Source organism: Rattus rattus, chromosome 6 (assembly GCF_011064425.1).
Source record: "Rattus rattus isolate New Zealand chromosome 6, Rrattus_CSIRO_v1, whole genome shotgun sequence".
In the NCBI taxonomy this organism is placed as follows: Eukaryota; Metazoa; Chordata; class Mammalia; order Rodentia; family Muridae; genus Rattus; species Rattus rattus.
Window position 1 is genome coordinate 20,798,900 of NC_046159.1, and position 16,750 is coordinate 20,815,649.

General features: G+C 48.2%; 1 protein-coding gene across 1 annotated transcript; it reads left to right on the forward strand.

The window, feature by feature from the left end:
* The first annotated feature begins 826 nt into the window (after window positions 1-826).
* On the forward strand, window positions 827-15,743 carry Tigar (TP53 induced glycolysis regulatory phosphatase). Its single transcript, XM_032906541.1, has 7 exons — window positions 827-997; window positions 3,804-3,902; window positions 7,778-7,814; window positions 11,211-11,332; window positions 12,716-12,793; window positions 14,196-14,306; window positions 14,935-15,743. The coding sequence occupies exons 1-7, from the start codon at window positions 827-829 to the stop codon at window positions 15,367-15,369; spliced, it is 1,053 nt and encodes a 350-aa protein (XP_032762432.1). The 3' UTR covers window positions 15,370-15,743.
* The last annotated feature ends 1,007 nt before the right edge of the window (window positions 15,744-16,750 follow it).

Here is a 16,750-nt window from a genome sequence, read left to right on the forward strand (position 1 = left end):
TATGTATAGGTGTTTTGCCTGAATGTCTGTGTATAACCTGAGCCCAGAGGTCAGAAGAAGGTAACAGATCTCCCGGAACTGGAGTTACAGATGTTTGATACCATCCATGTGTGTACTGGGCTTTGAACCTGGTTCTCTAGATGAGCAAGAAATCGGTGCTCTTAAAGTGTTGAGTCAACTCCCCAACCCCTCTCAAAGGGTTCTTTACAGAACCTATGCTCCTGCATTTTTTTTAAGGGAAGGAACTTCCTGTAGATCACTGCACCAGAGATAACATTCATTTCAATAGGAACTATTGTAAGGTGTGGTTGAATTCAACTCTTAATAAACAGATATCAGTGGCGACTTCTAGAGTGACTTCATTATAAGTGGTAGCAGCATTAGAGAAAATACCGTTTGGTAGGATCAGGCCTGAGCAGAAGGCAAAGGGGGGCCTGATAAAAGTTTTTGGTTAAGAAGCTAAGAAAAACTAGATTGGTTTAGATCTACACACTTGGCTTGACCTCAGTTCCCAGGTAAAGAATAACAGCTAAGCCTCACAGGATGCAGTCTGGCTGTGGAAGCCATCGCCTTGACACACTTTAGACTCTACACCTTGCACGCCTTCCTCAAATCCGTTCAGCATAAAAGAATCAAAGCAGTCCTTATCTGCCCCTGATGCAGGCTGCGGTCTCGCTCGGGCAAGACGCCCAGGGCGTTAACCTAAAGCGGGGTCGCGCGCACCTGCCAGGCGCCAATCACAGGCCGGCGCGCAGGAGCGCAAGCGCCACTGGCCTGGGCGGGGCCTCTCCGGGCTTCAGTCTCCGCTCCTATTGGCAGCCCTGTGATGACGTTAAGCCGCCTCGACCAACAGCTACAGAGCCGGTCCGCAGGGCAGACGGAAGTAGTGCAGGCAAAGTGGACCCGCAGTCAGTCGCAGCAAGGTGCTGCAGAGTCGGGTTGTGGCTCACGTGCCTTGGACCAAGATGCCGCGCTTCGCCTTGACCGTCATCCGCCAGTGAGTATCTCAGTCGCTGGGACCTTCCTGGCCTGGGTCTCTTCTGGTCTCTACGTGCTCCAATCCGGGGAGGGTGGGCTTTCCATGTACTTTCCTTTGCATCCTCTCTTGTCCAGTCGTTTATCCACGACACCCTGAGTGGGGAAGTCTGGTCTTAAATGTCAACAGCTTCGCGTTTTCCCAAGAATAGAAGTGTGGAGAAGCACACGATCAAGGTTCCCAGTTATTGAGTAGTGAAGACATAACCCGGCCTCCCGACTTCTCAGTGTGACCTTTCTGCTCCCTAGTAGATTCCACAGTCTTCAGGATGGTCCACCCCTCATCTGTCCTATGCTGGTTGCCTTTTTTCTCACCCTACCTTCTCCCCTTTCTCCTCGCATCGGGGATACTTTTGAAATTTACCTCCCTTCAGAGGTTATCGTTCTGAGAAAAAATAGAGGGTCCGAGCTCTTCTCTCTGTCGACTGCATCACCCTGAACAAACGTTTTTATCATGATAGATTTCATGGAGCAGAATCTGGCTTTAGATCCCCCATCTTTTTCCTTCTCAGCACATGTTTGCTCCGTGATGGTGGTAGGCACATTCAGGGTGGGTTAAGAGGGAAGTTTCAAGGCGTTGGTTAGTTGGGATTCAGGCTCCAGCCAGAAGCAGTCTCATAATCTAGGCATCTGAGGACAGACATAATCTTTCTGACCTGTATGCTGATAAGCAGATTGGTGGCTGCAGTCCTTCTAATCTCGTTCGGTTAGAGAACTAAATGGAGAAGATGTAGCCCTTGGCAGCAGAGGAAGAAATATACTGGAGAATTAAATAACTTGTTCTTCTGTAAGCAAAGCTCAGATAAGACACGGCTGAGGCTCACCTGTGTAGTCAAGGCTTCTCAGAACAGCGTTTGTCTTCCCAAGGGCTCACAGGAGCACTGACAGCGATTGAACCTTGTCAGGCCTTTTTCAACTGATGGCTTTACTGTCCAGTTTCTTCTTTATCGGAAGGTGATCTCTGGCATCCTGTGAAGTGGACCTTTAGGATTCAGGGATTTTAGTGGCTAAATTAGAAATCTAGTTCCTCATATCTTCTGTGTCACTCCCTGTTTTCTAGAACATTCTGGGAGATGATACAGCTGAAGGAACTCGAGTCCCCTTGTCCTCTTTTCAACCTCAGAACATTCTGGACCCAGCTGGGAAAGCCCCTTTGAAGGAAATCTGGGCCTGGGAAACCATCCTTACTTAGATTCTTAATGGGCAATACCTGTGTAAATAGGAATTTTCTATTTACTGGTGAGTAAGAGGAACCAGATTCCAAGTAACTTAAGGATTTGAACCAAAACAAATTAACCTACTATTCTTGATCACCTTAAAGCCTAGTATTGGAAGGTCACTTGAAAATACCACCCCCTGCTATAATTTTAGGGGGTGGTAAGAGTAGTTTTCTTCAACAGTTGTGGCAGCATGCCAAAAACCCCCCAGCAATCAGGAGGCAAGGAGTTCAAGGCCAGCCTGTTCTTCATAGCAGCCAGAGGTACATAGTGAAATCCTGTTGCAAAGTTTTATTCTTTTTTAGATACAGGAAGTCAAGTGTGTTGAAATAATAGACAGGGCTCTGGCTAGCTGCTGTCCTGGCATGGTCACACCAGGTTTCCTCTTTGTGGGTCTTGTGACAGACATGAGCTGGTTGGTTCAAGAACCAACCTGCTTTCAACTTCGACCATAGGTAGTCACCATAGGTAAATGTACCATAGGTAAATGTAATGAGTCACAGGAAATTTGGCTAATTATATTGAACTATACGAATTTAAAGCAGTTTCCTTGGGTCTAACCAAATCCTTCATGGAGTTTTATGTTTATCTTAATTCATCATGTTTTAAATTTTTTATTTATCTATTTATATTTATTTTATGTGTATAGGTGTCTGCATGTATGTCTGTGTAGCATGTGTGTTCCTGGTGCTCACAGAGGGGGTTGGACTGTTGCTAGCCTGCCTCACGGGTGCTGGGAACTGAACTTGGGTCCTCAGGAAGAGCAGCTGGGGCCGTAGTTGCTGAGTCATCATCTCTCCATTTTCTTCCCATTTTGAAAAATGGAGGTGGTTGCTTTTGGACTAGAACACCCTGGATTCCAAACTTGAAGCCTCTCGTTAGTATTGAACTGTGATTTCGAGGGAAAGCTGCAGTGCCGTGGCCCCATCACAGGGAGGCTGGGTGAGCGAGTATTCCCACACAGCAGCCTCAGAGGCCTGGATTCTCTTGAGTGTTTGTTGTTTATAGTCAGTCACATGCAAAACCATTTTACTTCCATTTTTAGCCAGCCCTAAACTTTTAATATTTTTTTAAAGAAGCTTTATTTACTTTTTTTAAAGCCATTTTTTCCCTCTGGGACTCGCCTTTGAAATCTGTATTTGCATTTGAAATGGTTGGTAAGACTGACTTAAGGATGAGGTGACATCAGGTGAGGTGGTAATAATTCACACACTGGAATAAATGTGCTGTGAAAACCCCAGATGTGTGCGACTTTCCCACAGAGATGGGCCTCTCTGCTGCGCCCAGCCTGAAGCTGTCTGGGGAATCAGAATCCTTGTAAGGGTCCAACAGGGGATCGAGCATGTAAACCTGAGCCAAGAAACTCACTTTTAAGTAACAGCAAGCGGTAACCTACAGACAGAGGGAGCTGCCTGTGTCTTGTGTGTCCCCATGGTGTCCCATGCAGCACCCCACCCCCACCCAGCCCACAGGGCCTATAAATGGCAGGTCATGAGGCGTCTTGGCATAAGTGTCTAGCCTTCTGTGGAGCCTGCTGTTCTGTTTTGGAAGTGGATCACCCTGCAGAATTTGAAAGTGAGTGGTGAAGCGCCCTCAGCTCCTTCCAAATACATCGCCCTGACCTTTCTGCAGCCTCCGCCCTCTGGCTCGGTGAGGTGTCTCCCTAGCAGAAAGCTTGCTTAGCCTTGCCCATCCCCTAACTCCAAACACCTGCCTCAGGGATTTATAGAAACCTTTTAAAGCTGCTAAAAGCTGTAATACTAAATATTTACACAGGTTTTGGGGAAACAGTTCTAGTTCGGGTTATGTAATCTTTGAATATTTATATTGTGGCTTGAGTTCAAAACTGCCTGCTAGACGATAAAAGGTAACAGTTGTGTGTGTGTGTGTGTGTGTGTGTGTGTGTGTGTGTGTGTGTGTGTGTGTGTGTGTTGGGGGTGTATTCAATGTGGGCAGAGAAGGAGAGAGACTTAAGGAAACCACAGAGGATGAAGCTGATTTGGCCGACAGCATGCTCAAGAGGTCCTCTGCCTCTCCACGGCCTCCAGCACTTGGGTTCAGGCACCTACCCTGCCTTTTGCGTAGCTCCCAGATCTCAGCTTGGTTCTTAAGAGCAGGCACTCTACACTGAACATCTCCCAGCAGAGACCATCCTACAGCTAAAGGAGACTGTTCACTTAGACTTCTTCCTGAAAAGAACCGCTAAATGTGGGGCAGTGCCTTTGTGAAACTATCCTGTCACTTGGATTCTTTTCAGTGAGTGTTCAAAAGAATGGCCACTGGCGATATGGAAAGATTTCAGATTCCCGGTGTTGCCTGCAAGTGTTGGGGAGTGGCAAAATTAGGTGTGTGTGTGTGTGTGTAGTCACTCTCCACCTTTTTTTTTTAAGATAAAGATATTTGTTTTATGTGCGTCACTGTCTAGCGTGTAGGAATGCCTGAGCATCATGTGTATGTAGTCCTCCCAGAGGCCAGAAGAGGGCAACATCCCCCTAGAACTGGAGTTACCGGTGGTTGTGAGTCACCAGCCAGTGCTCTTGACCACCCAGGCACCTCTTAGTCCTGGAGGCTTCTGACTATGTTAGGCCGGCTGACTCCAGCTCCCCGGTGTGGGATTATGGGCCTAACCACGTTGTTTCCTTCAGGTCTGAAACCCAGGTACTCATGTTTGTGTGGGGAGCGATTTACCTACTGGCTGAGCCATCTCCCGTGCCCCCAGCCTTGACTTGTGCACAGTGAGGGTACTTCTTGGCCTCTCCCTGGAAGTAACTGGGAGGATGATGATACTTGTACTTAAGCAGTTCCGTTTTATTTCTTTGGATTTTGCAGACAGGTCCTCTGTGGCCCCAGCTGGTCTCAGAGGTACTGGGCAACTTGGATGACCTTGAACTCCTGCCCCTTGCTGCCCCCATCTCCCAGTTGTAGACTTCTAGGCTGTGTCACCAAATACAGCTTTTGGTCCTTTGAGCAAGTCTTGCTTAGTAGTAGCCTGAGATAGCCTGGAGCTTGATGTGTAGCCCAGGCTGGCCTTGACCTCAAGCAGTTTTCCTTTCTCACCCTCCCAAGTGTTGGAATTAAATCTCGAGTCAGCTGGAGGCAGTTTATTGGCCCCAGGAAAAATTTAAAGCTGAGAGAGGAAGTGACACAATTTCTTTCCCTATATTTGGAACACTGGCCCACCCTGGCCCAGCCCGGCCCAGCCCAGCCTTCTGCTGATGACCTTTCTATATGTCAGAGGTCAATACCCTTCTCTGTGGCTGTTTCTTAAGATGCTGCTATACTGTATATAGGAACTCTTTTATTAATAGTGGACCATCAGTAGTCTTGGTTTTGCCAAGGTCTAAACAGTTCCAAACATGGTAATTTCATGTATGTAATCATACATCTTTTAAAATATCTGTATGTTTAGGAACCAAAACAATTCTTGTCCCTATTCCTCTACCCATATGAGACCATATTTATTTACTTATTTGTATTTTAGTTACTTAGTTTATTTTGCATACTGGGTATTGAACCTGAGGCCTTGCATGGTAAGCAAGTGCTCTACCATTGGCTACATCCCTTATTACCACCCCCACCCCCAAACGAGAAAAAAATCTTTGAGGTAGATACCGTGTAGCTCTTGCTGGAACTCCCTGTGTAGTTAGGCTGGCCTTGAACTCACAAAGTTCCCCTTGCTTCTGCCTCCTGAGTGACAAGTATCAGCCTCCTCTTGGAGAGGGGTTCTGAGAGAAGGGTTATCTGGGAATAGTGAAAACAAACGACCCAAAGTCAAATCCTGGGTCCACGCTGGTGGCCTGTACTCTGCCCCAGACAGCTTTGCAACCTGCTTTCTCTGTCTGCTTTCTCTGGTATCTCTCTGACAAGTTGCCTCACAGCATAGATGCTTTAATTCCTTTATTTTCGCGAAGCCCCTCATATAATTCATGTTACATTCTTATTTTTTGAGAAATCACATATTTTTGAACCCATGATTTTAGAGTTATTTTCCACAGCCTTAAGGGCTGTTCTGAAGGTCTCAGCATTTACCATTTTGCTGAGACATTAGCCACACCTTGCCTTCTGGACTCATGCTGTCTCTTATCTTGGAGTCCTTAAGGTTAACAGGAAGGACCTTCTTTGAAGGAGGAATGGAAAAGAATGTGCATTCTTCACAAACAAGCCTTATGCCCAGGGCACTCTTGGAGGCTAGCCCTGCCCCAGGGGCGGGAACCATGTCATTCTGTCCCTACTAGGGCCATGCCAGAGTAAAGGCATGTGTCAGCACTCCTGGACCTGTTAATATATCCTTCCAGAGTTTCCTCATGTGAATCCAGATGCTTTCTCTTTCCCTCATTCCTATGACGTTAACATTTTAGTATTATTTCACATCTTGCCTTCTAGTCCCATATTATAAAAGTCGTTCTCACACCACACAAGCTTTGGGGTTTGTATTTTTAATGTATATGGATGTCTTGTCTGCATATATGTATGTGTGTCACGTGTGTGCCCGGATGTCTGTTGATATCAGAAGAGAGGGTATTGGATCCTCTGGGACTGAGTTGAGAGCCACCATGTGGATGCTGGGAATGGAGCCTTAGGCCTCTGCAAGAGCCGCAGCTCCTTTCCTCATTAGCCAGCTCTCCAGTCCCTCTTGATGTCTCTTAGACAGAATCTGTTTTCTGTGTTTGTTTTTAGGGAGTGACCTTTATTCAGTCACTGCGTGTGGAGGCCAGAGATGGACAGTGCTGAGATTGTAGACAGGCACATGTCGCCATGTCAGCTTTCTCCATAGTGCAGGGATCCCAACTCAGCCCTTAGGCCTGTGCGATGATCACTTTACCAACTGACCAGCCCCTAGCCCTACTGTGACTTTTATTCTAGGTCTAACCTGCCGTCTAGGCTTGTGACTCCCCCTCGCCTCTCTCCTCTAGCCTCAGTTTACCCAGTTATTTCCTGGAAATCTTTTCAGTCAGTCCTGTTAGTCTTCCGGTTGCTTAAAGATTGGGATTGTTTTGATTTTGTGTAACCACACTTCAGTTGGGTGCCCAGTTGGTCAGCAAGCCTGACTGCCTCCGAACCAGGACCTGGGTCAGTTCTGGGTGGGTGCTAAGGGTCCTCGAACCTCTTTCTCCTTCCAGTTTCACTCCTGTCACGTGCTCCTTCAGGGCCGCGGCTCACAGATGGCCACCCTTGTTACAGGCCTGCTGCCTCCAGTAATCTCACTCAGTTATGCTTATCTTTAACAAGGCTGCCTCATCATAAATAAAACTACTGTGTACATGCCTGCATCTCTAATGCATCTCTAATAGCTTTTCCCTCCAGCGTCCATTTAACATTGATTTCCTGACCCATATACATTTGCTTAAGGAATGGCTTGATTTGGAATTCCCGAGTTGGGGTAGATGATTGGAAAGAAAGTATTTAGATTTGGAAGTTTAAGATTTGTTATGAATCTCATTACTCTTCACTATTAGTTTTTTCTCTTTTCAAAAAAAATTTAATTTGGTAACAGTCTTTTTTTTTTTTTTTTTTTTTTTTTTTGTTGCGAAACAAGACTTAACAAGGAGAAAATCATTCAAGGTCAGTCTCTTCTGATTATTGCCCAGCTCTATGCCGCTGTTAGTGGCTTGGTCGAAGGGGGAAGGGCAGGTAGGCAGCACTGTAACAGGGTTAGATTGATTGGGATCAGGGGTGAGGGTACCATGGTAACCACAGGATTCGACTAAAGCAGTAGGTCACCGGAAGGAACAAGTCTCCAAAGTGGGCCTGACACGCACGGGCTTCTCCAGTGTCTCACTATGCAGACCCTCACCAGGGCCAGTCACTGATTGAAAAGCCACCCAGATTGGGTTCTTAAGGACTTGAAATACCTCAGTGGCGATTTATCGTGATTAGAGCCAGGTGACACACATGCCAGTCATCCTAGTGGGCAGATGCCTGAGGCAGGAGGATCTCTGTTCCAGGACAGTAATCTGTAGGCTGTAAGAATGATTTCATACTAGGACATAAGACATTGACAGGCTGGTGTTAGCCCTTTCCTAAATGGTTACTCTGATTTCTGTACTAAAGGTGAAGTCACTCTACCGTGGGGTGGTCCTGTGTGTAGCCCCTTTGCTTTACTTGTCAAAGCCAATGGCTCTGGAACACGAGTGACCACAGCTGCATTCACATCCGTTTTAAGTTGCTTGGTCTTCTCCTGACTTTTTTAAGTTGGATGCTCACTGGTTTCCCCCCTAACTCCCGTTTTAAAACAAATCCCCACACAGTCTTCTTTGTGGGGCTGGTGAGATGGATCAGTGGTTGAGAAAATGCATTGTTTTTACAGAGGACCCCAGTTTGGTCCCCAACACCTACACTGGGTGACCCACAAACACCTTTAACTCCAGTTTCGGGTCTGATCTCCAGGGGATCTGACACCCTCTTCTGGCTCCTGCAAGACTTACAGCCAAATGCACATATCCTGACACAGACATCGTACTTTACAAAAGTAGTAAAATAAATCTTAAAGCACAGTCCTTAGCAGCAGTCCGTCCCTTTCTTCTGATTATTGGTATGTTTAGGTGACACTCTCAGCTCAGGCACACTTCTGGACTGACGGTTTTCTCAGCCCCCAAAAGTCATGTCTTTCTGCTTTCATTGTCTTGTGGAGCTGGGCGTGTAGCTCTGGAGTAGGTGACCCTGGTGCTAGACCCCGGCCTGGACGCCAGCACCGAGCTGCAGCTCAGCTGGTGAAGGAGGTCTTTGTCAGCTGTGACTGTTAACATGGTTTATCATCCTGACAGGATCTAGAATTGTGGCGATGACTATCGGGGAGCCTCTGGTTGCCTGGGAGGGGTCGTCTAGGTTAGATTCAGTAAGTTAGGAAGACTCAAAATGGGCAACTCCATTCCAAGTCCCCTAATGAGGGGGCCATTTCATCCCTGAGTTCTTAACTGGGCGCAGTGTGACCAGCTGCACCCTCAGTCCTTCTCCATGGCTTCCCTGTCATTGTGGACTGTCCCTTTGTACTTTGAGCCAAAGTACCCCTCCTTATTGTTTTATGTGTATGAGTGACTTTAACTGTGTGTGCATGCGCATCTGTGCGTGCGTGCGTGCGTGCGTGCGTGTGCGTGCGTGTGTATGAGTGTAGACCCCTTGGAGACCAGGAGAGCGAGCACTGGGTTCCCTGGAATTGGAGTTACAGATGGTTGTCTGCTCTTAACTGCTCAGCCATCTGTCTGGCTCCACCCTCCCTCCCTTACCCTAGTTGGGTCCTTTGTCAGCAGTGAGGTGAGTGGCCAGCTTATAACATCTCAGCTTATCGAGCTGTCTCTGAAACCACTGTCTTACTGATTCCGGTGCTCTTCATGGTCCCTCAATGAACCTACAAGGGATTTTTAACATATACTTGTCTTTCACACATGTTGTTTGTGCAGTGTCCCAGGAGGCCAGAAGAGGGAGCCATGCAGGCTGCTGTGAGCCAGCAGCCAGTGCTCCTAACTGCCGAGCCTTTTAATTAATTTGTCCTACTCCATATACTGTGTGCTTTCCTTGCCCCTTGACCCATGCCATCCATCACTGTCTCTTCATCCTTCTGGCCCCCACTTCTTCATTCACCCTTTGGAGTTCCAGTTGGATGCACGCTGTAGGCTAGTGTGACTCCATCGTAGGGACAGCTTCACCAAGGAGACACCCAGAGAGTTCCCCTGTTTTCTTTCTATGATTTGCACTTTCAGCACTCTGTGCCTCGGCAGGAGGAACCCAGCGTCCGTTATCCTGACACAGCTTCAGGCTCTAGAGGCCTTGTCACATTGTGGAACTAGCATAACACATCCGTGGAATGTTCAGCTCCTCCCAGTGCCTGAGCTGCCTTGGGGATCATGTCTCCAGCCTGTGTTTGAGGTCCTTACATCTCTTCTGCAGAGGAGTTTCCCCTATCAGTTCCTTCATTTAAAAAGAAAACTGGATTCTTTACAAGACTGTCCTATTGTTATTGGTGGGTTGTGTTCCTGTTATCCCGCATCTGTATCTCTGATCTCTTCCGCTGGTTTAATACCTAAAGTCTCAGTGGTTCTCAGTCCCTTCCCTGTTGCTCCTCCCGGCTTTCATTCATACTTGTGTGTATGTTGGGGGGGCGGGGGGTTGCACCTTGATCCTGTGCGTATGGCCACGTGCACATGCGCGCACGCTGCATCTTTGAGTTGACCCACACAGCAGCGGCTTCTCCTGCGTGTGCTGACAGTGGGATGCTCCCTCCGTCCCTTCCTGCCGGGGCGTAGCTCAGGAATGGTGAAGGAGGGGCGCCTGCTCCATCCTCGAGCCTCGAGGCCAGCAGTTTAAGTCCTTCCTTTTGGGATGGCCGTTCATTGCCTGCTTCACATTTCCACTGGCTTCGTAGTATCTTAGTAATTCCTTAAAATTTTAGCTTTCTTCTTTTAAGACGATACTACTCCATAGTCTAGGCTGGCCCGCAGTTTACTGTGTAGGCCAGGAAGGCCTCTAATTCATTGTAATCCTCCTGCCTCAGCTTTCACAGGGGCTGAGGTTATGGGTGTGAGGCATCCTGTCCGTGAAATGAGGATGGAAGGAAGGAAGAGGAGGAATAGCATTACAGCGCTCACCTTTAGACAGGGCACTGAAGAGGAGAAAATTGAGTATGGGCCCTGCCACGGGCTGCAGCCTGCAGGGTCAGCCTGCCCTGTGCAGTATATCCAGTGAGGAAATGGACAGATGGAAGAGTGGGAGGAGCTCAGATGGTGTGGTTCCCGAGACTCGTAACTTTGTGGGAAGCATTTGAGTGGGTGGGTCTTTGTAGAGCTATGGCTCACAGCGTGGTGTTTGAGGTGTTTGAGTCCGCTCTCTAAGAAGTCAGGTGGTCTGATAGCCAAGGATATCACACCACATCACACTAATCACTGTCACACTAATCGCCGCAGCTCTGTCCCTTTCATGTGACTTTGCTTAGATACATTTCTGAGTGGTTCTGCTCCACTACAGGGCAAGGAGTAGACGCGCCCCTTTCCGAGACTGGGTTTAGGCAAGCAGCTGCCACTGGTCAGTTTCTGAGCAACGTGCACTTTACCCACGCCTTCTCCAGCGATCTCACGAGGACTAAGCAGGTGAGTTCAGGGTTCCTGTCTAGGCCAGTGGGTCAGGATCTCAATAGCATGGAGCTTGAAAACCTGCTTCTAAAGCCTGCTGAGATGGCTCAGCGGGTAAAGGGCCAGTGACCCAAGTTCAATCCCTGAGACCCACGGAATGGAAGGAGGTCAAGTTAACCTCTGACCTCCACATGCAAACCATAATGCACATATGCGCACATGTATACACGCACACTAAAATACTAAACACAAGAAACGAAACTACAAGGCATATGGGCAGTGGTATCCTCAGAACCCAGATGGGCACATGCAGCATCCACTAGAAATCCCAGCAACTGGGAGAAGGAATGGAGAGACAACAAGTTGGCTAACTAGATAAGCCAGAACTGGTGAACCTCGGGTTTACCAAGAGACTTTGCCTCCATAAGTGAAGTGGAAAGAGGACCAGGAACACATTCCAGGTCAGCTTAAAGCCCCCAGGAGGGCACTAAGGCAAATGCATTTACATGCATGTGAACCACACCCACACATAAAGAGCCCCAATGAAGATAAACATATCTTTTCTGAAAGATAAGTATTCCAGGTTTGACAGTCTCCATCTATGGTAGCTGTTCATTTCTGTGCACGCAGATACAGTACAAATGCAAGCTCACAGAGTTTATCAGTAAGTCTATTAGGCCGGAACCCCTGCTCATCCCCCACACAAGCTGCACAACCCTGTCTGCCCTCCATCCCCCAACCTGGCCTGCACAGAGGAAACTGCTAACACATCATCACTCCTTGTCTCTTTGGCAGCCCACCCAAGAGAGCCTGCACAGGGGCCCGGTGTCTGACAATGTGTGAACGCAGTCCCAGCTCTTAGCTGGCAAGTCGTCATTGCTCTCCTGAGCTTATAAAACAACCTTGCCTTGGGCCAGATGTGTGGCTTCACTGACCTCCACCTGTGAGATCGGTGAACCCTCAGAGAACTGCCTTCTAATAAACCTGCCTTTATCTACTCTTCATCTGGTCCGATCTGGCCTCTAACTGCATAACCAAGGGGAGAGAAAATGCCCATCAGTGGGACGTGTGTCTGGGTGCTAATGAACCTTCATTTATAAAAGCAGGCGGTGGTCAGGTGTATCAGACATACACAGTAATAAATACCAGAGTTAGGCATGAAGAGAAGCCACAGACCCTGGGCTTCGCGTGTGCTTGGCAGGTGCTCTCCATTGAGCTCTATAGTCAGGCCCCGGCCAGGCAGGTGCTCTGCCACAGTGCAGCCCTGGGCCGAGAAGCAGCTTTTTGCACAGCACAACTGTCACTGGTAATGTTAAAAACGAAATGGCATGCTTTTGAAACTTCATGGTGACTCATTCTTATTTTAAAAAAAATGAGAAACATTTGTCTTTTGCTTTTCAGACCATACATGGCATTCTGGAGAAAAGCAGATTTTGCAAAGACATAGCAGTGAAGTATGACTCCAGACTTCGGGAAAGGGTAACTTGTCTGCGCTGCGTCCTGTTGCACAGTCACACTGAGCGGTCACGTGGCTGAAGCATACTTGCAGTCCCCAGAGATTTAGTTTTATTACTATATCTTTATGTGTGCATGTATATCTGGGTACCATGAACATGCCTGGTTTCTGAGGAGGCCAGACGGAGGGGGTCAGATCCCTGGAACTGGGTTTACAGACAGCTGTCAACAGCCATGTGGGTTCTGGGAATCAAACCAGGATCCTCTGGTAGAACAGCCAGGGCTCTTAACTGCTGAGCCATCTCTCCGGCCATTTCTTGGGAACAAGGAATCAACCAATATACGTTAAGGTGTAGCTGGGTATGGTAGCACACATCCGTAATTATAGCTCTTGGAAAGTAGACGCAAGAGGATTATTAATTTGAGGCTAGCCTGAGCTACATGGACCCCATCTCAAACAAACAAACAAACAAACAAACAAAAAAGCCCAAAATCAAAAACACCAGTGGGATCTAGAGCTAATAACTCTGCAGCAGTAGAATACTTGACCAAAGTGTTTGAAGCCCTGGGTTTAATTCTCAGCATGAAATTGGGAAGATCAAGGAGAGGGTGGAAGGAGGTGGGGCAGGGAAGGAAATCTCACCTGTCATGCTGCATGGTATTTATGTATATCACCTTATCTAACCCTGAGGTAAATAGAAGGTCATACTGGTAAAAACTTGTTTGCACTGTGGGGGAATTTGAAGTATAGGCAGAAGGCTCTCCATCCCACTCCTGCCCCTGTTGTGAGTGAGGCCAGTTTTTCTTTACCAGTTTTGTGTACCGGAAACGAGTCTTCCAAAAGCTGAGATTTCAGTTTAGGGCGAGGCACAGGGAGATTTCCAGTCTGGGGTCTGAACGCAGGCCTAGAGCATTGGGGGTTTTGTGCCCTACAATACCAACCCCAAGCTCAGGCGCATCCCTGTCAGCTCTGCTTCCTTCTGATCCTGGGAAGAAACAGGGTGGTGAGAGCACATCAGGCCTGCCTCTCTCAGCTTGCAAGTGTTCTCTGGTTCAAGAGGCAGAAGTTGTGGCAGAAGGAAGCCCTGCTCTGTGCCTGAGAACCAGTGCTGAAAACAGTCCGGTATGTCACTGGGTAGGTAGGCAAATGTTGCCCTGAGCACATCTCTGCCTCCCTGGAACTGGGCAGATCCCACGTTTGTCCGGTAAAGCCCCACCATCTGGGTTAGCCTGAAGTTCTTCCCCACAGCCCCCTGGACCCAGCTGAGGTTTCTGCTGTGGCTCTGCTCAGTGAGTCCCATGAGCACACAGACAGGGTCACAGATAAGGGAAGAAGGTGAGCTCCTTCCCGGGTGGGTTTCAGATGTTCACAGACCTTTACCGTTCTGTCGATGTGTAAGCTGCACCTTTAACTGGACCGTTGCAGATGTATGGGGTTGCAGAAGGCAAGCCGCTAAGTGAGCTTCGGGCTATGGCCAAAGACGCTGGGGAAGAGTGTCCCATGTTCACCCCGCCTGGAGGAGAGACAGTAGAGCAGGTACGTAGCCTGACGTAGCCTGACATAGCCTGAGTGTGTCTAAGCTGCCAGGTCGCTGGTTGGCGCAGCAGTGAGCTTGCCAATGTGCCAGTGACCCAGTCACTAAATTCTGACTGGTTTTGTACTGGTGCTTACAAGCTGGTGCAAACCACAGTCAAGTGGTTTGCAAGCTTCGAACATCCCCCCTCTGCTCCCCTATTTTTTCATGTTGCCCTGTGTCCCTCACTGTGAGTCAGCAGCCATTACTGATGATAGACAATACTGCTGAGAAAAACTTAACATGAGGTGGTGGCATAGGTGGTGTTGGCACAGGCAGTGTGTGCAGCCAGTGAATCAGGCTCTGCCTCAGGACGCCCAGGATTCTGGCAAGAGATTTGCCCACTGAGATGATGCCCCCCTTTTTAAGATGTATTTATGTATGTGTGTACACTGTTGCTGTCTTGAGACACACCAGAAGAGGGCTATCTCTGAGCTAAACCCCTAGCCCCTCTCTTTTTCTTAAGGTCTTCAGCCACAAGTGATGCTTTGAAATCCCATGGAAACCTTGGGATGGGAATAGTTAGTTGTATTTCAGACTTACACTCATCATTCACTTCACTTGATTTCCTCTCTCTGTTCTTTCTTGCAGGTAAAAATGCGTGGAAAGGATTTCTTTGATTTCATTTGTCAGTTGATTCTGGGCAAGGCAGGCCAGAGAGAAAGCTTCCTCCCCGGAGCGCCAGACACCTGTTTGGAAAGCTCTTTGGCGGAGGTTTTCCCCATGGGAAAACACGGCAGCTTGGGGACGGACCCCAAGCATGGTGCCCTGGGTTTAACCGCCAGCATCTTGGTCGTGAGCCACGGGGCTTACATGAGAAGCCTCTTTGCTTATTTCCTGAGTGACCTCAGATGCTCACTGCCAGGCACAATAGACACAATAGACAAATTCGAACTTTCCTCCATCACTCCCAACACTGGCATCAGTGTCTTCATCATCGACTGCGAGGAAGCACGCAAGCCAACAGTCCAGTGTGTTTGTATGAACCTCCAGGAGCATCTAAGCAGAGGGGTTGAAAAGCACTGAGTCCAAAGCCCCCGACCGTGGGGCTCCGAAGGGAGGGCCTTGGCCTCTTGTGTTTTCGTCCTCTGCCCCTGCTGTTTAGAAGCAGGTGAGACTTGTGCCATAAAGCCCCACTGGGGTCCTGGCTGTATCCGCTGTTAGTGGGAATCCACTCAGAGTCAGCCTGGTTTTTCTGAGACACCATTTTCTACCGTGATTTTGTCACCCTGTGCCCGTTATGTCTGTGAACTATTAACTTATGAGGACACTCAGCATTGCACACGGGGGATGAAGCCTTTTCTCCACATTCTCCTTTCATTGGCCTCTTCCATGGTGTTGAAGATCATTTTATGTTTTTCCACTCACTCACCAAGTGCTTGCAAGAAAGAATGGTTTAAATAATTCTCCCGCATTTGCAGTGATTGTGTCAGAGTCCACAGTGTTCAGACTGAAGCTTCTTACTGTCATCAGTGTGTAAAGGGAAATGGCTGAATGCTCTAGCGTCCTCTGGAGAAACTGGCTCTTGGGAATTATTATTATCATTGTTATTGTTATTATTGCCTCAAATACAGCTGAGGGACTGAAGGGACTAGGAGTACTTCCAGTTACCCTGAGAACCCCAGTTCAGATCCCTTAACCCATATTGGGCAGCTCACAGCTTCCTGGAACTCCAGCATCAGGGAGGCAGTGCCCGCTCTGGGCCTCTGCAGACACTTGCACACGTGCACACAAATAAAAGTAATAAAAGCAGCCTGGGGGAAGGAAGGAACACACTGCCTGATCAGACACATTACGATCCTCTGAGAAGAAGGCAAACAGCTTTCCAGCAAAAACGGTGGGGGTGGGGAATGCTCAAGTTACCCTTGCTTTGTATCCAAGCTGCCTGTGAAGACTTATCAGTTGACCCATCCAAAGAAGAGGTGCTGAAAACTGGTATGCAGAAGGCACAGACGAGTGACCTTCCTCCAGGTGGCGCTGTCGGAAAGGGATTTTGATTGCTGCTCAAGAGTCCTCAATTAGGAAACTGGACTGCTAAAAATGCCAGGCCCACACCACAGCCTCAGGAAAATGTAACACTGGGCCCAGATATAGAGGAATTTGACCAGGAAGAGCTGGTAGGACTGAGAGCTTACTGAACAGTAGGTGACAAACTTAAGAAACCTAGAAATACAGTTCACCTGCAAAGGGAGGTGTAGGTCAAGGCTCACCACAGTTGACTTGCCTGCTGTAAAGCACTACTAGGTCCTTCTGTCTAGACACTTTGTGGGGCGCTGCCAACACTTTGGGTACTGGTGGCCCCACACTAGGGATTTACTTGAGGTTCCAAATGCATGTGTACCTTGAACAAAGACATCACTGATGAGTCCAAAGTGTGACCATGTTCTGAGAAACCAAAGGACATGAT

What these genes read in the sequence shown, in the direction of transcription:
- Tigar (XM_032906541.1), top strand. Translation starts at nt 827, where the DNA reads ATGACGTTAAGCCGCCTCGACCAACAGCTACAGAGCCGGTCCGCAGGG. An exon ending in CAAGGAGAAAATCATTCAAG is followed by an intron (nt 7,815 to 11,210) that starts GTCAGTCTCTTC and finishes GCTCCACTACAG; the next exon opens with GGCAAGGAGTAGACGCGCCC. An exon ending in ATCTCACGAGGACTAAGCAG is followed by an intron (nt 11,333 to 12,715) that starts GTGAGTTCAGGG and finishes TTTGCTTTTCAG; the next exon opens with ACCATACATGGCATTCTGGA.